General features: G+C 47.8%; 1 protein-coding gene across 1 annotated transcript in view; it reads left to right on the top strand.

Annotated features, from left to right (window-relative positions):
* Positions 1 to 25,714, top strand: part of SLC12A8 (solute carrier family 12 member 8) — a 138,872-nt gene that overhangs the window by 77,757 nt on the left and 35,401 nt on the right. The window contains 5 exon segments of the mRNA XM_059064432.2: positions 1,861 to 1,885; positions 1,887 to 1,963; positions 13,850 to 13,937; positions 15,542 to 15,637; positions 24,164 to 24,296. Of these exon segments, the coding sequence (XP_058920415.1) occupies positions 1,861 to 1,885; positions 1,887 to 1,963; positions 13,850 to 13,937; positions 15,542 to 15,637; positions 24,164 to 24,296 (419 nt within the window).

Below are 25,714 nucleotides of genomic sequence, written 5' to 3' on the forward strand. Positions count from 1 at the left end.
GGCCAAGCCCTTCAGGCCTGGTGACCAAACACCCGGCCATGTCAGGGTGGCCTCGGGACTGCAGAGATCAATGGAGCCTGATGAAGTGTTTGTGTCCCGCACGGCCGGCCTGCCCAGCACGCAGCCCTGCGCTCAGATGTGCTCAGGCCTATGCATCATCCAGGTTGGCCCAGCTCCCTTCCAAGGCAGGCTGGGCTGGTTTTCTCCTCAAGAAAGTCCAGTCAGCAGGGTCAGCCAGGGGATAAACTAAAGTTAACTTAGCTATTATTGCTGTTTTGTTAATGAGGGGAGGACCGGCTGTGAAGATGCCAAACCATTCGGAAATGTTGCACAGTCCTTGGGATTTAAGGTTCAGGAGAAAGAGAGCAGTCAACAATGATTTTAAGTCCTGACTGGACTCCCCAGGGTCCCTTGTACTTCACTGAGCTTTCCTTTCCCTTTTTTTTTTTTTTTTTTTGAAAAATACTTTTCCTATGAAGATATGAATCTTGGAAGCTGTGAGAAGTGCTGGCGCTATCATTGGACTCATCAGCGAGACGGCGCTCTTTTGTGGATGGAAGCTCAGGGTGAAGTTAAGCCCCGAGGGCGGTGGAGGGCAGGCTGGCAGGAGATGGTCACCGCAGACCTGGGGATCAGCTACGGCGTGACTGACGGCTGAGAACTCATCCTACGTAGCTGTGGGGTTGGAGGGAAAAGGAGCAGGACCCGGTTCCCTTGGACTGGAGTTCACAGGAACAAACCAACTCATTCTCCAAAGGCAGAGGCTGGATATCCTGGGCGTCCCTGAGCACAAGGACGCTTGACTTGTATCTTAAAATTCCACAGCCCACTAACATATCCACAGGTGCTGTTCAAGGTGACCTCCTTTGACAAAAAAGCAAAGTGTCTGTAGGACTGAAACCTCTTGAAAACTTTCATTTAAGGCAATGTAAAAAATGTTTAACATGCTTTGAAAAAATCATATCTGAGATGTTCCTGCTCTAAAGTAGTCTGTGAACCAGTCAGACCGAAAGCACGGCATCAAAAGATCCAAGAGCCAGATTCTTTTGGTGTGACCCATATTGGCACCCTGCGTGCTATTGTGGCAGGCACAGTGGTGACCCTGGGGGACAGAGGTGTTTAAGACCGGATCTCTAGCCCCAAGGAGTCTGTTGGGGAAAGGCCTAATGTGGCTAGTCATGGAGGGCACTTAGCAGAAGGATTCTGATCAGGGAGCTCATGTAAAGCCCAAAGGAAGCAGAGTTTGAGTTGGGCTTGAAGAGTGAGTACCATATTGATGCTCTGAGATATGGGGGAAGGGTCTGGAAGCAGAGGACACAGGGCTGAGTATTAGTGGCATTCTTGGGCAGAGTCATCTGCATCACTGGTGGGGAGAGGAAAAGGCAAAGGACGCATAGGAGATGGTGGGCTGTTGCCAGGCTGTGGAGGGCTTTCACACTCATCTTAAGGAGCTTGGACTTTATTCTGTAGCTAATGGGGATCCATGGGAAGGTTTTTGAGCAGGGAGGTAACTTAATTTTTTAAATCAGAAGCAAACACGTCAATACATACTCATTGAAAGAGTTCAGCTGTACTATAAGCAAAACAATAAAAATGCTACCCTTCCTAGAGGTAACTACTTGTTCCTCTTCATGTCATTTTATTTACCTATATCCGTAGATACAGATACATAAAAATCAAGCCCTAGAAGTGGGAAGGAAGATGGTTCTGTCATCTTCTGTTTTCTCTCCCTGCTCCCCACCCCCAATCACACCTACCTTTTGCTATTTAAAGTTACATAAGCGAGGACTGTAATCTAGGGAAGCCTGTGCTATATATCTTGTCACTTGGCTCATTTTGCTTTCCGTTGTTTTATTTCAGAACATGGTTTTATTGGATATTCGCCAGAACAACACTCTGCCAGATTACAGCCCCGGCGAGTCCTTTCTCACTGTCTTCGGGGTGTTCTTCCCAGCAGCTGCAGGTATTGGCGTTGGCATTCTTTTTCACTCTCACATTAGGGGTATAAGTAAATGCTTGGTTCCCAAAACTCAGTATCATAATTGACCTGCATGTGCTCTTAGGATATATATATCTGACTTTATCGATGACTTTAGCTTTAACTTAAAATCTGTTATTTTAACAGAGTTTACTTGTTCATAATTCCTGAAAGCCCCCAACATGATTTAATCCTCCCTACCCCTTATACTCATCTGTTGACACCTCTTGGCCAAGTTAATAGAGGGGATGTATTTCTCTTAGGGCTGAACAGGATGGATTCCTCAACAGGACAAGCTGCTCTTTCCACCTTGGAATGAGTGCAGACTTGGTCTAGAAATTCCCCTTCCCCTAACCCAACCCATGTGCCTTCTCCCAGGGGGGCAGAGAAATGCTATTGTTCTCTTATCACACTGGGTGTGGGTGAAACCAGGATCCCCATATGGGCAATGACTGAGTCTCCTTCCCCTCCCTTTCCTGCTTTCCTGCTCTACAGTGGCTGCAGGAGGCTTCCACAGTGGAGGTCCCTGTAGAACTCTTGTCTCCTGCTCAGGGCCCCAGCCTAGAAGGCAGTAAGCTAACATGTTTACCAAATGCTCCATAAGAAATAACCGTTTGTGAGAGACTGTGTTTGTGCCCAGGACACAGACTGAGCAAAACATTTCATTCTCGATCAAGGCAGTGTCGATGCCCTGGAGTGTGGCTGCCTTTTCTCCTCCCTCTGCTTTCCTCCACAGAGAAAGGAGGAAAAGCGACTAGATTGTTGAAAATTTTAAAAACTGTCCATATCGAATGTGGGCAAGGATTCAGAGAAACTGGAACTCGCATACAATGCTGATGGGAATGTAAAATGGCACAACCATTGGGGAAGATGGTTTGACAGTTTCTTAAAAACCAAACATATACCATTCCACTTCTAGTTATCTACTACCGAGAAACAAAAACGTGTATCCATATAAAGACTTGTATATGAAAGTTCAAAGCAACTTAATTTGTAATAGTTCCAAACTGGAAACAACTAAAATATTCATCAACTGGTGAATGGAGAGACAAATTATGGTATCGCTGTGCCATATAAAACTACTCAGCAATTAGAAAAAATGAACTATTGATAACCTGTGACAACATAGATGAAGCTCAAAATAATTATGCTGTGTGAAGTCAGACAAAAACGAGTACCTTTTTTAAAAGGTTAAAAGTATATAAAAATCCATTTATATAAAATTCTAGAAAATGCAAACTATAGTAACAGAAAGCAGGTCAGTGAATGTCTGGGAATGGGGGTGAGAGGAGCAGGAGGGAGGGCAAGCAGATTTTGGGGGGATGAAAAAAATGTGTTTCTGACCGTGGTGATGATCTCACGGATGTGTTCATGTCAAACTTTTCAGATTGTTACACTTTAAACGTGCAGCTTATCATATATTAGTTATACCTCAGTAAAACTGTTAAAATGAAAAAAAAATATTAATGACTTTAATCACCTTTAACAACTTTCCTGAACCCCACTTCTCCCTCTAGCAGCGGCCCCTTTCTGTCCTCAGCACAGCCAGCCACCAGTCTTTGCCCTCCCGACTCCGTTTGCCTTCCTCCTGCTCGTCCACTCTCTCCTTTTGCAATTCCAGGCCTGTCTCTCCAGTGAAATATTCTTTCCAAAGTCATCAGTGGCTTCTACGTCACTCAATTCAATGGGCATTTGCAATCCCTCAGTGTGTCTGACCTCCCAGCTGCGTCCCACTTTCTCCTTCTTTTCTCGTGCCTTCTCCTCGTCTCTCTCCCGCCTCTCTGACCTGCTTTCTAGGGGCATCTTCTTCTGCCTGCCCATTAAGTGTTGGTTTTCTTCAGCCCGTGCCTAGGCCCCCTCTCTTCTTTCTCTCCCGTTTCCCTTGGGATCGCATCCGTGTCCATTGTTCAGGGACCACACACAAAGCTGACGACTCCCAGATCTACACCCCCAGCCCAGACTTCCCTAAGCTTCACGTCATATATTCAGGTGCCTATGTGACATCTTCTTTTGGTATCTCAGACCCAGCATGTTCAGAACCCAACCGATCCCACCTACCCGCCAACTGGTTCTTCTCTACTCCTGAGCTCAGGAATGGCACCTGCATCCCCCCAACTGCTCAAGCTGGTAATGGGGGTTACTCCTGACTCCTTCTTCTTCTTTACCAGTACACTCCAAGTTCTGTCAGTTTTACCCCCTAAACTTACCTGCCTTTACCTCCTGCTTCTCGCCGTCTCTACCACCTGACCATACTGGTCCAAGCTTCATCCCTTACCTGGTTAATTGCAGTGGCTCTGACCTGTCCCCTCTCGAGGCTTGGTCACAGGTATGAGGCTGGAGCTAGGCCTTGGTAGTGGCAGGTAGAATCCTGTTCTACAAATCCAGGTGTGCCAGAAATAGTGCATTTCTTTCACCTTAATGAAATGGAAAGAGAGTCAGTCTCTGACTCTCAGCCTTCATTCTGCCAGGATGACAAAACTGATGTCAGTCATTCCTCATGCCTCCGCCTTGCCCTGTCATTCTGTTTCAGGGTCTCAGGGTCTTACCAAGTACCAAGGCATGTTAGGGGGCTCTGGCTATTCATCATCTGTGTGCAGAGCCAGGCCCTCCTATTGTCCTGGCTGCAGATCCCTTCAGGTTTATGCTCTCTGCTGCTTCTGAGCCACATTCGGGGACTGGAAATCTGCTGAGCCTGGGAACCCTATGCTTAGAGTTGGTGTACTTCTCAGACCCTCCTTTCTGTGGTCTTGCTGGATCCCCACCAGTGCTGCCAGGGAGTAGGCCCCAGGTCCCCGTTGTTCCAGATCTTGTGGGCCTTTCTCTTCCTGCCCCAGCTTGAGGGGGGCAGTCTTCTGTTCTAATATGGGCGGGGGACACTGCTGTCCATGGCCAGCGTCATGGACATGGATTTATGCATTCACACTGGGCCCCAGGCTTGGAACGGCCACACACTTGGTTTAATGCTTTGCTGTTGCTAAAATTCTTAATAATTTTTGAACGACGTACCCTACATTTTTATTTGTGCTGGGCCCTGCAAACTATATAGCAAATTGGTTTTGTCCCCGCATGCTCTCCCCAGTCTTTCTGCAGCTTCTTTTCTGCTTCCTCAATCCTCGGAAATCTCCTAAGGACTCAGGCCTTTGAGAAACAGAACCCAAAACAGTGTGCAGGCAAATTCTACTTCTCCCCTGCTGCATATTTCCTCCAAGGCAATAAAATAAAGGCCAGCTTCCTTCCGAATGGACAGAAAAGGAAAGGGGAAAATAAAAAAGAGGAAATATTTAAAAAGTTAACATCAGAAAATATCTCTGGCCCCTCCCACTCCCCACCCCCCTCCCCCGATCTTCATCCCCCTCCCCCGCTTCCCACCGGAGTGTTTGTTTCCTTAGGCCTGGCAGTGAGTCCTGATGCCAAGTCAAAAGCCCATGCTTGCAGGCGCCACGTTAGCAGTTCCACCTGAGGCAGGGCTGTGGGCCTTCGAGGCAGGCAGGACCACCAGGAGGCTGCCTCAGGCATGTGACCCTGCCGGGCCCGCTCCATGCTGCTCCCTTGGCTTCCCTCCTTTGCCTCTCCAGGCCCTGCACCTTGTCAGAGAGGGGATGCCTGGTGTGAGAGAGGGGCAGGGGTGGCTAGCCTCCCCTCTGATATTTCTCCCTCCGTTAATTAGCAGTGGCTTGAGGTTGGAAGATGCCACCCAGGAGCCCAGAATTTGACCTGGACTAACATTTGAGATCGACTAGTCCAGCGACTTGCAACTTTTCGTCTTTGAATCCATATTCATTTTTGATAATCACTAAGAACCTCACTACCCTGGAAATTCTGATGTGCCTCGCTGGATCAGAGAGGGGTATCTTGGTCCTTTCTTCAAGAAAGATTGCTACTTAAGAATCTTAGCCAAGTTTCTTTATTTTCTGTGGTTTAAATTACAAAAATATTGTTTTGTAATATTCCAAATATAAAATTATAATATTCGGGCTTCCCTGGTGGCGCAGTGGTTGAGAATCCGCCTGCCGATGCAGGAGACACGGGTTCGTGCCCTGGTCCGGGAAGATCCCACATGCCGCGGAGCAACTAAGCCCGTGAGCCATGGCCGCTAGGCCTGCGCGTCCGGAGCCTGTGCTCCGCAGCGGGAGAGGCCACAACAGTGAGAGGCCCGCATACCGCAAAAAAAAAAAAAAAAAAAAAAAAATTATAATATTGAACACACTGTCTACACAGGTCTCTTTTACCCCACCCCTCTTCGGGCATGTGCTTTACTGTCCCTCCCATCCCCCCGGCCCAACCAGGTTGAGAATCACTGATCTGATCCTTTGTTTGACCAACTGGGAAAGGAGGAGCACAGAGGAGTTTATGAAGGATTGAGGAAGGTCACCCAGCTTTAGTGACCAGAGTTGGGCCACCATCCCTCTGTGGAGGGTTGCCTTTCCTGGCTCTCTCTCTTTTGCAGGGGCCCCAGTGTAAACACAGTAGGCAGGACAGGCAATTTGTATCACTTGGCTTTCCCCTGGCAGATGTTCCATTAAGCTATGAAAAGCATGGATGATTGGCAGTTTCCATGGTGATGGATTTGCCAAGGCTTAGCTCTGAGTGAGTCATGGCTGGGGCTCCCTCCAACGCCATCCTTTTCTGGAACAAGAGAACCTCCAGGCTGTAGAGAGGGGAGAGGAGTTTGGAAGAACAAACACTTTCTGGTCCACCCACGCTGCATCCTCATCTCTGGCCAGCAGCATGTTATTTAGGTTACTTTAGAGATTTTATCCCAAGGTCAGGAGACATCCTGGGAAGAGCAGCTGAAGCCTAGGTTTCAGTGGCTCCTCTGGATTTATGAAGCAAGGTCTCCTGTCCGTCCTCTTCACTGCACTCCACCACACACTGTGGTGATGGCTGCAGGGTGGGTTGGGGCCTTGGAGTAGACTCTACGTGTGCTTTGTTTCTGACAGCACTCTCCTTCTCCGAGCTACAACACTAAACTTTCTCTGAAAAACAGACATCTCTCCCTACAGGGTTTTCACATACACACATAGGCAGCCACTCCGGGGATCCAGGACCACAATACATGGAGGAACTAGGACATGGAAATTCACTGGGAATAATACCATTGTGTGAAGTCATGTAACCCCTGTTCCCAAATCTCAGGCTCTTACTGGAAGGGATAAGGGCCTCTTGTGGTTGACCACACCCAGCATAAAAATGTAGCAGGGAAACCAGCAGCCTTTGCCAGAACGTCCAGGTTACCTCCGTGGTCAAGAGCCCTGCTGTTTCTGGACGTCCTTTGACCTCCCTGGACCTGATTCTACCCACTCCTCCAGCCGCACCCCCCCCCACCAACACCCCGAGAAGCTCTGGAGTCTGCTGTGCTGGCCCCCTGGGTTGGTCGGCTCTCTCTGGGACCCTTAGCTCTGGGCATCAGTGCTGGGCCTGCCTCCAGCCTACATCCGCCCTCCCGGGGTATCCCCAGGTCTCCTCCTAAGTTATGTGTCTGTGGGTGAGAGAACAGGGACCTGCTCAGCCACAACCGGGTCCTGTTTTAAGGAAGAGAGCCCCAGGTAAGGACACCCTGAAGATGGGGCTCGCCCTGCTGCATTCTGATGGACTTGTGAGCAGGAACAGGAGAAAAAAAAGCTTTATAATTATTCTGCGTGTTTATTTTTGTAGTTTCATTTATAGAATTAATGTATAATTTTATCAAAATTATTACAATATCTATAATAATTATTATCATTACAACAGCCTACACTATCAGGCACTGTCCTGAGCACTTTACAGTCTTTTATTTAAACCTCACCATGGCTCCACTGCTTCTATCAGATGCAGATTTACCATGAAGCTAATGAAGCCCAGGCTTCAGGGTCCCTCGCTTGTGTGACCTCCTTCTAAAGCCCCCACTCCTAATTTCATATTCATAATTTTGTATTCTTTTTAACTTTTAGGCCCCATAGACCCTGTATCCTTCCATAGGTTCTATTATTAATCCATTTTACAGATGAGGAAACAAAGACACAGAGGGGTGGTTTCCCAAGGTCACCTGACAGAAGTGGTGAACCCCCCTGCTTCCCACGTGCTTTGGAGAGGACGCCGGAAGCGAGGACACATGTTTGTCCGGAGCTGCCCCTGACCCAGAAGCCAACAAATCTTGCTGGAGTCCCAGCGTTTGAAAGTCCCGTTATTCGACACTGTCTGTCTCAGCAGCATCTCTAAGGCATCGAGAGGGTGGGGTACTGACAAGTGCTGCCTCCAAGAATAGAGCAGAGGGGGAATGAAAGATTCCCACCAGAACAGCTAAATAAACAAACCAGTCAGGTATGGAGAAGGAGTGGGGTTTTGGAAATCAGGTGGAAGGTAAGGAGAGGCAGCCAGAGTCCTTCGGAACCCAAGGGAGTTGTGAGTGAGGGACAGAGCCCATCTGCCCCCAGTGGACATTTATTTAGCACCTTCCAGGTGCTAGGCATGCTAGGCACCTTATAAATGTTCTTTCCAACTTTACGACAGTCCTGCAAGGTAAATAATCTTATCCCCATTTGCAGGTGAGGAGACCAAGGCTCAGAGCCACGGCTGCCTCCAAATAACAAAAGGTGGCAGATAAGGTTAAGTCACTTTAGTGCATGGATATTCTACCTTAGTGGAAAAGAAAAATAAATTTATGAACTTAAAAAAGAAAAAAAAAATAGGCAGCTGAGAAACAAGCTCTAAATGGAAAAAGAAAATTGAAGTTTTCTAAGGTCACAGATTTGGATCAAGAAGCTCCCACGAGGAAGCTTGGAAGTTCCTTAAGAAAGAGTAAGTGGTCCTTTAATGACCAACTAACAGAAACCAGAAAAGCCTAGAAAAAACGATTAGACTTTTTTTTTCCTTACGAATTCTCATTTTCAGGATCAAAAAAGAAAATAGGGTGGGAGTGGGATTGTGATAATAGGCAACAGGTGAAGTTTGGTCTCTGTGCACCATGGTTGATGAAGGGGGTGGTGAGAAAAAGATGACCACTATTTTGCAAATGATGGTAAGTGGTTAATTGACATTTATACTGGTTATTTTAATCAAGAGCTGATTTTAGAGATGTCTAAGGGGTCAGTTCCTCTCCTGGCCATCCATGTCTGTTGTCACAGACATCTGAACCAGGGTGCCAAGCCCCAGTTCACCTGGTGCCACCTACCCAAACCGTAAGCACCATGGCAATGCTCAGGAAGGTCTGGATGGCGCTGGAAGTTTAGCTTCCTCAACCCGAGCTGGTAAAGTGATGGCCGATACCATCACCCTCACATGTTAAAGCTGAGACAGTGAAGATGTGCCAAAAGGCCTTAGGACTAGGGTGGAAGAGCAAGTCAGAAGGCTTTACCCGTATGAAGGAAGCTGTTTCCTAAGTCACATGGTAACAAGGTGCAGCCCATATCATCATCCAGATACAGGGCGAGGACGTGGTTTGGGGTAAAGCAATTAACTGCTTCCTGGAACTGGCAGTTCAAGACAAACGAGGAGGGGAAATGCCCTGGACCAGGACAGACCAGTGATTCAGAACTGGTGACAGAAGTTCCTGTGAGTAAACTGATGCTGATTATAACTAAGTTCAGCACTCTTGTGGGGGGGGGGGGTTACCCCAAATTAATCATGCAGTTACTCTGTTTTAAAAAGAAAAATCCAAAAACAGCATGGGTGTTAGAGAGAAATGGAGCGACTGTATGATGTGGAGGAAATAACACTGACTTGAGATCAGGAAACCTGAAGATGAGTTCTGCTGGTTCTGCAAGCAACTAGCTTGAAACATGTGCAAAATCGCCTCCCCTCTTTGGGACTCGGTTTCCTCATCTGTAAAATAAAAGGCTGGAGTCAGTGATCTCTAGGACACCTTCCAGCTTTAAGAATCATTGATTCTAAATAGCCACTTTAAAGAATTTTAGGAAGCCTGCCAAGAAGAGTGTAAAGATCAAATAGGAATTCCAAAATTGGGCACTTGGTGTTTTCCAGACTGTGCTCCATGGAACACTAACAGTGAATAAAGTGTTTCATTTTTTTAAAAAGTGTTCAATGCCAAATAAGTTTTGGGAAATACTGTATACTGTGTGCTACATTTCTCTTCTTAGAGATGGACAATGAAAACCAGCATGTTATATGGTAAGTCCAGCAGCAAGAATCTCTCTAATCTTGTTTAATCAATGTTTTCCCAACTTTCCCCCTGACCCATGGAACCTTTTTTTTTTTTAGTGCCATATTTGTAAATATCTCTGGGAAATAGTATCTGTTCTATTACAGATAAAAGAAAGAGTAAGTGGGGCCTCCATTCTTCTGCTTCAATCCCTACTGGTTTCTCTACTGTACAACTCTTATTCTGGGACATTATAAATTCCTGAGTTACTATCACTGCTTTCTGAATCATGTGTTTTTCTCCTTCACAGTTTATATCCTCATTTTGCTGGAGTACTTGCTTTAGTATCTTCCTCAGAAACCATATGTGGGGACTTCCCTGGTGGTGCAGTGGTTAAGAATCCACCTGCCAATGCAGGGGACACGGGTTCGATCCCTGGTCCGGGAAGATCCCACGTGCCACGGAGCAACTAAGCCCGTGTGCCACAACTACTGAGCCTGTGCTCTGGAGCCCGTGCTCCGCAACAAGAGAAGCCACCGCAATGAGAAGCTCACATGCGCCACAGTGAAGAGTAGGCCGTGTTTGCTGCAACTAGAAAAAGCCTGTGTGTAGCAATGAAGACCCAATGCAGCCAAAAATTAATTAATTAATTTTAAAAAAAGAAAGAAACCATATGTGGGAGGTAAATTTTCTGAGCCCTTGTTAGCTTAACTTTATTTTCACTTAACTGGTAATCTGGCTGAAACTCTAGTTTCAAAATAGCTTTTCCTCAGAATTTAAAAATCAGTGCTCCACTGTTTTGTAGCATTCATGGCTGCTGATGAGAAGTCTGATGCCAGTCTAATTTTTGTTCCTTTGTAAGTGTTCAGTTTTTGTCTTTGGAAATATTTAGGATTTTTCCTGAAATTGCACAATGATGCATTTAGGTGTGGACTTTTTTGTTGTTGTTTACTTTATGGGATATTTCAACATAGAGACTTATGTCTGCGTCAGTTTGAAGACATTTCTATTGTTTACCTTGTTATATTCTTTTATTTTCTCTGTTCTGTCTTTCTGGACCTCCTGTTAGTTGGATGTTGTAACTCCAAGATTTCTCCTCTATTTCTCCTATTCTTTGCTCAAAATTTCTACCCCTTTATTTTTCTGTTCTAAATTCTGGGGTATTTACTTAACTTTATCTTCTAGATCTTCCACTGCATTTTTTGTTTTAGTGATCATGGTTTTTGTTTTGTTTTGTTTTGTTTGCGGTACACGGGCCTCTCACTGTTGTGGCCTCTCCCATTGCAGAGCACAGGCTCCAGACGTGCAAGCTCAGTGGCCATGGCTCACGGGCCTAGCCGCTCCGTGGCATGTGGAATCTTTCCGGACCAGGGCACGAACCCGTGTCCCCTGCATCGGCAGGCAGACTCTCAACCACTGTGCCACCAGGGAAGCCCAAGTGATCATGTTTTTAATTTCCAAAACTTCTTTCTTGTTCTTAGATTATTTTTTGTTTTTCATAGCATCTCACTTTATAGGTAGAATATTCTTCTTGGATGTGTCTGGGGCCACTAATTAGTGTTTTCTTCAAACTTCTCTTCTGTGTCCTGATTTATATGTTTCTTCTAACCCAGGTTGTTCTGTTTTTATCATGCATGTATTTGTATATTTGTTGCTGGTTTTTGTTACACACTTGGCGATCTTTGGTTGCTGGTGTGGATCCCTTGCTATAGTGTACATGGGTCTGTCTCCCTGATGGGGTTCTTCCTTCATGGGAGAGCTGACTGCAGCACATTTATGGGTGTGGCTGGCTCTTGAGGAGGGCTTCATTTGGGGTGTGAACATCCACACTAGCGGCCCTGGTTTTCCTTGGGCAGTTTATTTAGATCTTCTAGAGAAACATTCCAAGGCTTTCTTTTCCTTCCCTGTTACTCTGTATCATTTTCTCTATTTTCTATGTTCCAGAGATTTGTAGAAACTTTTCATCTACTTAAGGCTCCCCCTCCTAATCCTCTTTGCTTATAGGCATGTATACATTTTTCCCCTTAACTACCCTTTTAATGGGATCTTGGGAGGGAGGGGACCGAGAAGAAAGAAAATGTGCCTAACATGCTATTTTAAACAAAAAGACCTTTAAGAATTACTTTTCCCTTATTTCAAAATGATCACTAAAGAAAATTAAGAAAGTAGAGATAGACAATAAAATAGAAAATGATCTGTTTTTCCATCACCCAGCAATAGCATTGTTAAGATTTTGAAAAATGTTCTAGTTCCTTTTTCATTTTTCTACACATCTATTTATCTGTTTTTTTCTTTTATAACAATAGCATCATACCATATTTCCTGCTTTAGAATATGCCTCTGAAATTGAAACAATAGCTTTGAAATCTCTTTTCATGTCACAACGTATCCCTGACAATAATGGTGACCTGGTATTTATTGAAAGAGGTATCATCACTTATTTAGCCAATCCTCTATTTTTAGATATTAGGTTGTTTATAATTTTCACTATTATAAACAAGCATTTATAAACATTTTTGGATAAATCTTTACTCATATCCTTGACTGTTTACTTAGGATACAACCCTAGTAGTGGAATTGCTAGGTCAAAGTTTATGCAGGTCCCCGCCTTGGTCCAGCATTCACAGTACTCTTTGAAATAGCTCTGCTTTAACTTTATGGGCCCAAACTTTCACTTCACTCCACTGCACTTGAGTTCTCTCAAGCATTATAGCAAGGGCGTTAAGAGTACAATTTTTGGAATCACACAGGTCAGGGTTGAATCTTAGCTTTGCCACTTACTGAATGTGTGTAGGCTATTTTAATTAACCTCTTTGAGCACTAGTTTCCTTTTCTATAAAATTGGGGAAATAATTCTACTTTTTTGATGTGGCTGTTGTAAGGATTAAACAAGATAAAAAATGCATGAAGAGTGCTTAACACAGGCTCTGTCAGGTTCAAAGGGTTCATAAATCTGTAATGACAGGGTTAGACCCATTCCTCTCCCTAAGCCCTTGCAAATCTTCCTTCAAGGCCACATTCAAGATGCACCCACTCCTGTGGGCTTGTAGAGCACATGTGGGCTGGACCCACATGTGATGTTCAGAACACATTGTCTTTTTGGTTTCCTGTGTGTGTGTGTTTGGACCGAAGCGATGTCCTCACTGTCCAGCACTGTGCTGTTCCTCCTTATTGTGACTAACTAACTGCTTTTCATGCGTGTTCATGGGGAATAGAGTCCATGATTAAAAGGAGCTTGCCACTCAGTGTTGGAAGCATCAGGATGGTTCTTTGGAGTTTGTTTAGGGCCCTTTGGCAGCTCAGGAGCTTTGAACATGGTAGCTGGCTCTGAATATTGGTTGAGACCTGCCCCTGGGACCCCTGAACCCCAGTGTAGTCTGTGGGCAGCAGAGGAAAGTAACTCTGCTGAGCAGGCAGTGGTGGGCACTTTGCTAAGGCTGAGCCTCTCCTGGATGTTGTCCATCTGGAAAGCAGAGCTCAGAGCTCAGTATGTGGCCTTGGGACCTTTGTGTGGCCTGCCAGACGCCTCCCTGGCCCTCATTACTTTGCACTGGGCCATAAGATGCTTTTGTAGCCAATAGGGCTTTCCTCCCGAACTCACCCAACCCACAAAGGTCCCTTTCATGCCTCGAGGATGCCTCCCCAGTTGCCAGGGGAGATTGAGAAGTACAGTTTGCAGAGCTGCATATGGGAGGGCTTGCCCTGGGATCCCTTCCAGGAGAGGGCCCCAAGGAGGGGCAGATGATTCGTGGAGTATGCAGCTCACCCTTCTCTCCCATCTGGGTGTCTTTCAGGAGTCATGGCCGGCTTCAACATGGGGGGCGACCTCAGGGAGCCTGCTGCCAGCATCCCCCTGGGCTCCCTAGCAGCTGTTGGCATCTCGTAAGTTCCCCTCGTGGCAATCAGCTAGAGAGAGGGAGAGAGAACCCCAGGCAAAAGAGGGGATTGCTCCTTTTGTTCTAAGAGTGCCCCGACTGTGACCTATCTATTCTATATTCCAATCCTCCTTTTAACACTCAGCCAGCTGGAAAATTCACGTCTGGTGGGTTCAGACGATTGCCCTTTCCTACCCGCTGCCTGGGAATGCAGCAAGGAGGAGGGTTGTTAACCAAGATGAAATCCTTTCTTTCCTTTTCCCTCAGACTCCTGTCCCTCCCCCTCCCCCTCCCCCACCCCCATTTTGAACTTGGGCATTTTGTAACCGTTGAGTTTCCAGGGTCATTGCAGGGAATATAAAGAGGAAGAATTTTGCGATCAGACAGACTATGATTTGCATCCCAGCCCTGCCGTTGATTGGCTGTGTGACTTCAGGCAATTTACTTAACTTTCTGAGCCTCCTTTTTCTTCTCTGTAAAATGAAGGTAATGAGAACATGGGTGCCCCATCGATTGTGGAGGAGATGCTGTGTGTAACAGCACGTACGTAGTAGGAACTCAGAGGCTGACTCTCCTCTTCCCCCAGCTTGCCTCCCTGACACTGCCCCAAGGCTGTCAGGTGTCCCTGTTTTAGCTTGCACTCTGCCACCCACGCAAGCAGGCTGGGTGCCTTGGGTCTGTTTCTGACCTTCTAGAATCTTCTGTTTTCTCTCTATACTTGGGTCGAAACTCCTCTGCCTTCACTGGGTAGGCGTGAAAGGTAATGAGATCCCAGATATGACAAGGGCCCAAGAGGGTTAAAGTGCCTGTATTATTTTCACTGTGATGTTTTAAAAAATATTACTGTGTCTGTTTCACCGATGCTGTGTTTGCTTTTAGCTTGTCATGATGGCACTGTTTCTTCTAGCCAGGTACACAGCACCTGTCTCTATTTTGAGCTAAATAAGGTGATCTCGTTGGGAAGAAAATGAGGCTGACAGAGAGAAGGTTGGGTGTCAGGCAGGAAGGGAAAGAAAGAGCCCTGTCTCGTTTTTGGTCACAGCTGGGAGGTCCCGGGAGGAGCCTTTAGCCCACCCTCCCTCTGTCCAGATGGGGATGAGGCCACAGGGATCATGTGACTTGATCAAGGTCACAGGGCTTCTGAGGGCAGAGCCAGGTCCCTGCTGCTGGCCTTTCACATTCGGCTTGGCTCTCTGTCACCTGGGGGCCAAGGAACAGCAGGACTCCGAGGCCTGAATGATCAGCTTGTTCTGCTGCAGGATAATGGGGTGCAGGGCTGCCAGTGAGCCCCGGCCTGCATCCTGGCCACCTAGAGGCCTGGTGGGCCGCTGCTCACCCCCAACAATCTCTGTAATGTAAGAAAGAGGCAAAACAATGATACGTTTATGTGTGTGTGTGTGTGTGTGTGTGTGTGTGTGTGTGTGTATGAAATATGCTGGAGGAGAAAAAGTACTGGAAGTGCCCGGGGAGCCTTCATGATGGGCCTTTCTCTGTCCTCTGGGACAGATCTCCTTGGGAACCCGTAGGCTGAGTGGGGTGGGGTGGGGTGGGGTGGGATGGGGCTGGGCACAGGCAGGTGGCAGCTCTGCTCCGCTCTTGGGTTTCTTGCAGGTGGTTTCTGTACATCGTCTTTGTCCTCCTGCTGGGCGCCATCTGCACCCGAGGGGCCCTTTGCTATGGCTTCCTGATAGCAGAAAAGGTGGATGAGTCCTGCACTGCCCGACAGGCTCAGGCTGCGGGTCATTGATCGGCTCTGAGCAGCAGTGGCTGCCTCCCCCTTGCAGCCCTGCCTGGGGATCCACGTAGTCTCGGGCTCAGGACTGAAGTTCAGGGGCCAAAACCATGGGGAAGATGCAGGTCCTTCGTATGGATCCCTAGACCCGGGTAGCAACACCTGAAAAGGCACATGCATGCAGGTGCTAAGTAATGGGGACACAAGCATCCCTTCATGTCGAAAATCAGGGCAGAAACTGTCTGGTCCCCCGAAATCCCCAGCTCCCACAGCCCTTCATTTTTGCCGATAGCCTCCCCTTCCACCACAAGCAGGAAGTGCTACTTGCAAGAAGTGGGTAAGAAGGAGGAGGCTGATGGATGGAAAAGAGGGTGGCAAGGTGGAGGCAGATGGTGGAATCCCAGCGCCAAGGTGAAGGGCGGTGAGAGGCAGGGCTGGAGGCCCCTTGTCCCCTCGGGCTCCCCAGGGAGGTGGCCCCGGGTGGATTTGGCTACAGTATCTTTGTTTCCTGAGCCCTGCACCCTGCCTGCAGAAGATTAGCGAATTCCTGATGTTCCACAGCAGCCCCGTAACAGGCTGGAGGTCATGTGACAGTCAAGGACACTCACTTGGCATCTTTAGAACCCAGAAGAATAAGACTTGCACACATTCTTCTGGAAATCCCCCAAAACTCCTATCTTCCCTTCAGTTCCCTGGGGGAAAAGTGAGCCCTGAGATTCCTGTCATGTATCAGAGAGATGCGCCAGGCTAGGGGGGTTTTCTTACTCAGTTAACTCCTGAGTATCACTGCTCATATGTAGGAGAAAGTACCCTTTTCTCTGGTGTGAGGCTTTGCAAAGCAGCCTTGCCGATACATGGAGGGGCGCTGCTTGGGGCAACCTGGGGCCGGAAACTCTGAACTTACATTTTACAGCTACGTTTGGGCTTGATTTTCACATTACCACAGGTTTCTTTTTCAGGCATGTAGACGCCGGTGTCAAGGGGATATTTGTTTTTGGGGGTTGGGGGGTCTTGGCCTGACCGCATAAGGAGGTTTTAAAAGGGGGAGCAGTTCGGGTAGTGAGAGCGCTGACACCCACCTCCCAGGGCCCAAGGTCTTAGACCCCCCCCCCACCCCCGGTGAGCAAAGTTTACTCTCAGGGGAGGAAGCAGCATCAGCTTCCCCCATTTATAACTCCGTGCTCGCTGCTGTCTCGCGTTTCATCTCCCAGGGGCCTCTTTAACTGTGGAATGAAAAGCTTGGCCTCATCAGAGGGATTAAAGGCCTCCAGGAGCAGCTGGGCCTTGGCCCGAGGGAGCTGCCGGCTGCCGTCTGCACCGTGCCAATGGCCAGCTAGCTCTGCCCCTTCACGAGCCAGTTCTTCCTCGTGGATTCCCCCACGGAGGTCCCTTCGACCACCAGAGACTCTGATCTGGATGGAGGGAGGCCAGCGATCCCTGGGCGGGGCCTCCTCTCTCCGCTCCTTCCCCTGCTTTGCGGGGAAGCTAAAAACGGGTGTGTGGGAGCGTGGGCAGCCTGTGTCCTAGGAAGGCCCCAACAGCAAGCGAGTAAGAACGTTTCCACGGACAGCGCAGGGGAGACTTCGTGGGTGGAGATTCCACCACTAATAATAGACTCGTGAATGGGGTCAGGGAGGGGGTGGAGTTTGTCTGAAATGCCACCTGTCCCAGGCACTAAAACAGCTAGGCAGGCAAGCCCTTCTGTGGCTGGGGACACCTGCCAAACCATGCCTGGCAGATGCATGTGGGAATGTCACTACGCGCATACCAGGTGAGAGGTGGACAGTTGGTTTTTGGAGAGGACAAGAGACTGTTTCCCGGAACAGGCTGTTGTAAAACCTATGAAAGAAAGAAAAGATAGTGTTCTTTTTTTTTTTTTTTTTTTGCGGTACGCGGGCCTCTCACTGCTCCCGTTGTGGAGCACAGGCTCCGGACGCGCAGGCTCAGCGGCCATGGCTCACGGGCCCAGCTGCTCCGCGGCATGTGGGATCTTCCCGGACCGGGGCACGAACCCGTGTCCCCTGCATCGGCAGGCGGACTCTCAACCACTGCGCCACCAGGGAAGCCCAAAGATAGTGTTCTTGATCGTCAGTAGCAAGCAGGGGCCAGCGCAGCAAGTGAGGGGACAGAGACGGAACCAACCAGGGCAGCTCCACAACAGCAGCACCCTGGCGCGCTGCCCCCTGTGGTCCCCCTACAAAGGGGACCATGTGGGATTTTCCCCCCAAAGCCATGAAACCCGGCTTTTCTTCTTTCTTGCCCTTCAGCATATCCCTCCTTGGGACTGACCAGGCTGCAGTAGCAGGGACTATACTTGAGCAGTAAGTTAGGCCACAGACAGTTGTACTCATGGCACCTGGAGGATGGGAGGGTGCAGCATGAGAGGCTGGCAGGTACAGGTGTGGCCTCCTCACGTGGTCCCTTGACACAACCTGCCACCCTGATGTGGTTTTAATGAACTGCTCATCTCTCCCTCACATCTTAACTGTGGCCTGGGTTCTGAGCTGGACCATCTCTGAGCTCTCCTGGGCCCGAGGAAGCAAGGCCTCTTCCATCTGGTCTGTGTGCCCCGAGGGCTGGGCACAGACCTCCAGCATCCACCCCTTGGCGTTCCTTCTCGTGAAGCTCCTCTGAGCACGTCCCTCTCTTTCTCGCGAGCTTTTTCTGCCAGGACAATTATCTTCAGTGGCCGCTGGCTGCCCTGGATTCCTTTCCACTGACCTGCAGCTGGTCAGTTCATCTGTTTCTTTCTGGGTTTCCTGCAGCTTCTCTGATCTATTTCTAATTTTTTGGCTTCCCAGCCCATGGTTTCTCTCAGAAGTTTCTTTTCACTTTATATCCCTACCCCAGAGGAACTTTTTCCTGGATGTTGGGTGTCAGTCTCTCTAATATTACACTTTCTAAAAAACCCTGAGTACGTCAAAGTGGCTCTGAGGTAATCTGTGTAAAGCACGATACCTGGTGCATAGTAGGTGCTTATTACATTTTGACTCCCTACACACTCCTTGTGGGGATGGATACCCTTACAGATAGGACACATTTTGGGGTGGGGACATTTTTTTCCTATGAATCCACATGTTTAACTGAATAGGAAAAGCCCCCAAAGTGTCAATCCCAATGTTATTCGGTTATAGAAAAAGGAGTTGTATAAAGAGCAGGTATTCGTAGGGGTAAAATTAAATAGATTGAATAATTTTTTCAGAATAAACTTGTATGCAGCCCAAGAAAAAATGTTTATTACACGTCAAAAAGACCAAGTATTTTAGGAGCCCTGGGGCTTGCTAACTAGCAAAATAAGAACAGACTAAGTAGGAACTGTATTCTCAAAGCATGTTTGTGAAACATGGGGTATCCTACGGGGAGAACTCTCATCATTCTTGGATTAGACAGTCACGGCTTCCCACATTCACAAGCTACGCCTGGGAAGTCGGGGTGAGGCAAGGCTCGTGGCTGGGGGGCTGAGCCCAGCCCAGCATCCGCCACCCAGCCCCGCCTGCCTGTCCTCTGCTGTCCATCGTGGACACATCTCTGCCTCTCAGGAAGTGAAGCCAACTTTGTTTCCTTCTGGAAAGTGTCTTATCAAGTGAGAAAGAAAACTTGCCTGAAAGTTGCGATGTTGGTCAACTCATGGAATGAGGACAGTATTCGAAAACTCATGTCTCCAGAAAGAGGGAACTGCTGAGGCATCACCATAGTCATACATTTGGGATCGTACAGGTGTCAGGATGTACACCTCAGTAATGTCAAGGGGCCACAGGAATTAGGTGAGGCAGAGTGAGTACCTTGGAAATGACTTTAAATTCAGTCCTTCAAGAGAAGAGAGCAGCCAGTAGGTTGGTGGGCTCTCTCAATGACTGGAGCTCCAATGGGAGCTGGGATCCAATACCAAGAGTGGAGAGATGAATTAACGATTTTCATCAGTAGTTATGAAAAGAGAAATTAGGGTAGTTCACACCCCAGATAATATTTTAGAAAGACAGCTTTTTGTGATGACTCACACCGGTGGATGACAGAAGGGCACATTTTACTTTTTCCTAAAGAACTGTTGACACACATCTGCTCAAATAGATTCTTACTTCCACCTCCACTGGCACAGATAGCAAGTTTACAGCCCCATATAAACAGAGATAATGATTACATTCTCCGCGGCTGGGAGCAAAGCTGTGGAGTTTACTGTTGTACCTGTAAAACCTTGCCCTATGCCAGTTATCTACGTGGTCCTCAGGAAATGCTCCCTCCATGCATGGATGGGTGAGAGAAAGGAAGGGGCAGGACTCAGGTGGGAGAGAGAGAGAGAGAATGGAGTTGTTATAATATATCCAACCACGAGGACCAACATTTCATTTATTTTTCAGAAAATTGACTGAATAACAGTTTTATATAAAAGAGTGGCAAGGGCTTCCCTGGTGGCGCAGTGGTTGAGAGTCCGCCTGCCGATGCAGGGGACACGGGTTCATGCCCCGGTCCGGGAGGATCCCACATGCCGCGGAGCAGCTGCGCCCGTGAGCCATGGCCGCTGAGCCTGCGCGTCCGGAGCCTGTGCTCCGCAACGGGAGAGGCCACAACAGTGAGAGGCCCGCGTACCGAAAAAAAAAAAAAAAAAGAGTGGCAAGTGAACAGGCCATTCTAAACACAGTTGACAAACTGGACATAAGTCCCCAATTGACACCTGGATAGTTGTCCCTCTGGCCCTCAGCCCCAGGGCTCTGCAGGGATCCTGCGGAGCATTTGTGGGGAGGCTGGCCAGGATGGAGGTCACCATATCACAATCTCATGTTGCCAGAGACTTCCTCTGGTCAGTTCCATCACTGAAGCATGCCAGCCTGGGCAGTCTTCTTCCCACTCATATCCACTGCAAATGGGCAGGCTATAAATGAAAAAGAATTATTTTAAAATATTTATTTATTTTTATTATTATTATTATTTTGTCTGTGTCGGGTCTTAGTTGTGGCACACAGGCTCCAGAGAACGTGGGCTTCTTAGTTGCAGCACACAGGCTCTCTGGTTATGGCATGCAGGCTCCAGAGTGTGTGGGCTCTGCAGTTGCGGCACGTGGGCTCTCTGGCTGTGGTGTGCAGGCTTAGTTGCCCTGTGGCATGTGGGATCTTAGTTCCCCAACCAGGGGTTGAACCAGTGTCCCCTGCATTGCAAGACTGAGTCTTAACCACTGTGGACCACCAGGGAAGTCCCTGAAAATAAAATTTTTTTAAAAAAATTGTTTATTTATTTTTGGCTGCGTTGGGTCTTTGTTGCTACCTGCGGGCTTTCTTTAGTTGTGGTGAACGGGAGCTACTCTTTGTTGTGGTTCACTGGCTTCTCATTGCGGTGGCTTCTCTTGTTGTGGAGCATGGTCTCTAGGTGCACGGGCTTCAATTGTTGTGGCACACGGGCTCAGTTGTTGTGGCTCGCAGGCTCTAGAGCGCAGGCTCAGTAGTTGTGGTGCACAGGCTTAGTTGCTCTGCGGCATGTGGGATCTTCCCAGGCCAGGGATCCAACCCATGTCCCCTGCATTGTCAAGTGGATTCTTAACCACTGTACCACCAGGGAAGTCCCAAGAATTTTCTTTTAAACTCAAATGTATATAACCTTTTGGATAAGAAGCAGTAAAATTTCTGCAAGGAAATACCATGCCTGCCTGTGCTGGAGAATTCTCTGAGGGGAGGATGCAATGAAGACAGTGTACCATGCCCAGTGGTTTTCACCCTCATTGCACATTAGAATCACTGGAGGCCTTTTGAAAAATGAACCATGTCTGTGTCCCATATACTAATTAAAGCAGAACTTCTGGGGTGACTCGTGTATAGCCAGAGTGGAGAACTACTGGGTCAGATTTTCAAAAAAAAGCTTTTGATAAAATTTCATCACAGAGTCCATTAAAAAAAAAAGTCAACAGACAGAGAAGACAGAAACAAAGGTTACAGATGAATGATTGTATCTCAGGATGGATCAGGGATTGATACTGGGACCAGTTTATTTGACAGTTTTATAAGACATCCAGGGCACAAGTCACAGTGAAGTCGTGAAGCTTTATGACTTCAGCGGGCACTTGCTGAACCCTGTGTGCCAGACTCAGGTGTGGCAGGGAGGGGCCAATATGCATGAGACTCGGGAGTTTATGGCACGCTGGCAAGATGGGCCGTGAGAGTAATTAACTGTACCACAGGGTAGGAAATAACATGCCATTGGAGCATACAAATAAAATGAGGGAAACGTTAGGTGATGTTAATTTCTTCTAGTAGTAAAGTGGTAAGAAGGGTGTGAGTGGGATAGTTGTAAGATACCCATGACATTGAAGAAAAGAGGAGAGATTCATTGGGGATGAAGATGAGGTCATGCATTTAGGGAGAAGTCATCCCCACTGAATTAAGGAAAATGTAGGCTCTATGGTGGACCTTAGTCTTGTCCATTAAACTTCTGTCCTCCCTGACCATTTGGGGGTTATTCCCCCTGTGTGAGGTCTTGAAGGGAGGAGCCCCATTTAATATTATAGGAGTCCAAATGACCAGACTGTCACTTGCCTGTCCCTTTGTGGCCCTGGTAGGGCATGTGACTGAGGCGGGGCCCATCAGATGCTCCAAATGTAATGAATGAGGCAAAGACAAAGGATGGTGAGAATTCATCTTTAGGGCAGCAGGTGCTGGTCACAGCTTGGTCAGACTGTTCCTGTTCAGCAGTCTGAATGTGCTTCCAGCCTTGCCTTTACCCAAGCCTGATCTTTCAGTCTCCTGATGATCGAACCTGTGAACCTCTAGTATCCTACAAATATCTTCTTAAAAAAATATTTCCAGGGGCTTCTCTGCTGGTCCAGGGGTAAAGAATCCACCTTCCAACGCAGGGGGTGTGGGTTCGATCCCTGGTCGGGGAACTAAGATCCCACATGCCGTGGGGCAGCTAAGCCCGCGCGCCACAACTACTGAGCTCACACTCCGCAAACTACAGAGCCTACGCACCCTGGAGCCCACGTGCCACAACTAGAGAGAGAAAACGTGCACGCCACAACTAGAGAGTAGGCTGCGTGCTGCAACGACAGAGCTCGTGTGCTGCAACTAAGGCCCGACTCAGCCAAAAAAATAATAATAATAATAATTAAAATAAAGTTTAAAAAATTATTGTTAAAAAAAAATATTTCCAGTCAAGAATCCTGGCTGATGCAGGTTTCTGGTGATAATTTATGGGCCAGGAAAGAGGTCTAGCCAGTGTTCAGTATAGCTTGATGCCACTGACCCACTGCATCGCTAAAGCAAGGAAGTAAAAACTGGGGTGAGGAGAGTCTTCATGGAGAAGGGTGTAAGTAACAAAAGTGAAAATGAAATCTAACCCAACTGTAATAGTTGGACAATAAAGCACTTAGAGTACACAGTTCGGGGCATTTGCCTAAAGTAAAGTAGAAAGGAGAAGGTACCTCAAATACTCAAGAAAAGAGACTTTCCTGTGGGTACAGATGAGGTCCAGCTCAGGAGGGAGAGGGAGATTCATGACAGTGTGGGACACAGCTGCATGGGCAGCAGCACTGATCTGTGCAAGGTGACACCAAGCGGAACAACTCTGCCCTCTCTCATTCTATCTGTTGTTGGTGCCTTCTGGGCCATGTGGGTCCTGGATCTCATTCTCGTGCTCAGCATTTATATTTCTGTGTTGGCACCAAGTGGACCAGGATGAACCAGACAGGAGCCCTGCAGAAACGAAGCCAGTGGAAACGATGGTGTGCCTGGTGCACCCCAACCTCATGCTGAGGTGCAGCGGAGCCCAGAGGAGCGCCAGGCACGCCTGGTGACGGGCTGCGGGTGGCCTCCTGGGGGAGCGGAGATTTGCGCTGCGTCTTGAAGCACAATTGGGAGTTTAAGAGACAGGCAATGAGTAGATTAGGGGTGTGGACAGAGGGTTCCAGCAGGCAGAGAAATCATGCTGATAGACTCTGAGTGTGCAGGGTGTGGGGCTGGAAGAATCACAGACCAGGAAGAGCCCGGTGTGTCAGTGGGGGTGGAGAGCCATTGGTATTTTTATGGCAGGGGCATTATGATCAGATGTGCATTTAGGTCACACTGGCAGAGGCTTGGGGACAGAGCTTAGCCACTTAGCGTTGTTGTTGGTGGTGGTTCTCAAAGGATAGTCCCCAGACCATCTGCATCAGCATCACCTGGGCACTTGTTAGAAATCCAGATTTGGGGCCCTACCCCAGACCTACTGAGTCAGAAACTCTGAGGTAAGGTCCAGAAATCCGTGTTTTAACGAGCACTCCGGATGAATCTGATGCACACTCAGTTTGAGATCCTCTGTGTAGTCCATACAAGAAGTGATGGTGGGTCAAACTCAAATGGTAGCAGTGCCAAGGAAGTGGGGTGGGGCTGGGGTATTGGAAATATATCCAGGATGTTGAATCTAGAGGATTTATGGTCAGACGGGGTGTAGGTGGGCGGGTGCCAGGAGAGAAAGGTATGTAAGCAGGTTCTGACACTGGATAATGAAACTGCTTCCTCATATAGGTGTCCCTGGTGGGCTAGGATCCTGTTCCTTTTGGGCTTATACATCTCATCCCTGGCCTCCTGTATGGGAGGCCTCTACCAAGCACCCCGGATCCTGCAGTGTATTGCCCAGGAGAAAGTGATTCCTGCGCTGGCCTGTCTAGGGCAAGGGGTGAGTGACCTTTTCTTTGAGAAATGTACATTTTGCCACTAACCTGATCGTTGGCCAATAAATTGCTTAAGTCTTTCTGATAAGAGCCGCAGGTCAGCTTCTGGTGGGGAGAAACAAGAATGCACCCCTGTCCTCTGGCTGCTTTAGTCTGGGGCTAATGGACAAAGTGTCTGTTAATGTCACAACCACCCAGGGCCCTTTAGCGCTCGGTTAGCTAACCGGCACCATAGCACTGTGGACCCTGCACAGCAGGGAGAGAGAGTGCCACAAGCTTTAATAAAAATAAATTCTGGATCCTCCAAGTTTAGCCTAGAGGGAAGAACCTCTTGGTGAGGAGGGTAGCTGGTCCTTGCAGTTCTAACGGTATCCTGGAGGTTCACCTTCCCTTTGGGGTTGCTTTAGGATGATTTCTCACACCTCTGATCTCTGGGCTCTCTGTTAGTCATCACGGCCCAAACCCTAATACAACTTGGTTGAGTCACGGAACAATCAAATGAGACATTCCTAAAACCGAAGGGGTGACAGGAGAAAGAAACAGAACCCCACTTCCCAATCATGTGTTTTGCAAGCTGTAGCTGATTTCTATGTTGTTGGAACACCACAGGGGTCCTCGCCACCCCCTTCCCCTGCCCATCCCCCCTCTTGTTTGGGGCCACATAGTTACAGGTCACCTTTAATTCCTCCCTTTACCTTCTTCCACTTCTTATCCGCCAGTCAGCATGGGCAGGTAGGACAAATGACTGTCATCTCTAGTACCTTCCATGTGGTATATGCCTTTTATTTTATTTCAATTTCATTTATTTTTTATTAGATAATATGTGTACAGGGTTCAAAACTAAAAATGATATAAAAGGCACCCTGAGAATTTTTGCTCCTGTCATGAGTCTTCCTACTCTTTCTACATCTGTGCCCACGCCTTACCAGTAGCTGGTTTTATTAGTTTTTAGGAATCCTTCTCCTATTTTTACAAAGATTGTGTTCTACCCTCTTGCACTGCTGGTGGGAATGTAAATTGATACAGCCACTATGGAGAACAGTATGGAGGTTCCTTAAAAAACTAAAAATAGAACTACCATACGACCCAGCAATTCCGCTACTGGGCATATACCCTGAGAAAACCATAATTCAAAAAGAGTCATGTACCACAATGTTCATTGCAGCTCTATTTACAATAGCCAGGACATGGAAGCAACCTAAGTGTCCATAGACAGATGAATGGATAAAGAAGATGTGGCACATATATACAATGGAATATTACTTATCCATAAAGAGAAATAAAATTGAGTTATTTGTAGCGAGGTGGATGGACCTAGAGTCTTGTCATATAGCGTGAAGGAAGTCAGAGAAAAACAAATACCGTATGCTAATACATATATATGGCATCTTAAAAAAAATGATTGTGAAGAACCTAGGGGCAG

This window comes from Kogia breviceps, chromosome 5, assembly GCF_026419965.1.
Source record: "Kogia breviceps isolate mKogBre1 chromosome 5, mKogBre1 haplotype 1, whole genome shotgun sequence".
Lineage (NCBI taxonomy): Eukaryota > Metazoa > Chordata > Mammalia > Artiodactyla > Physeteridae > Kogia > Kogia breviceps.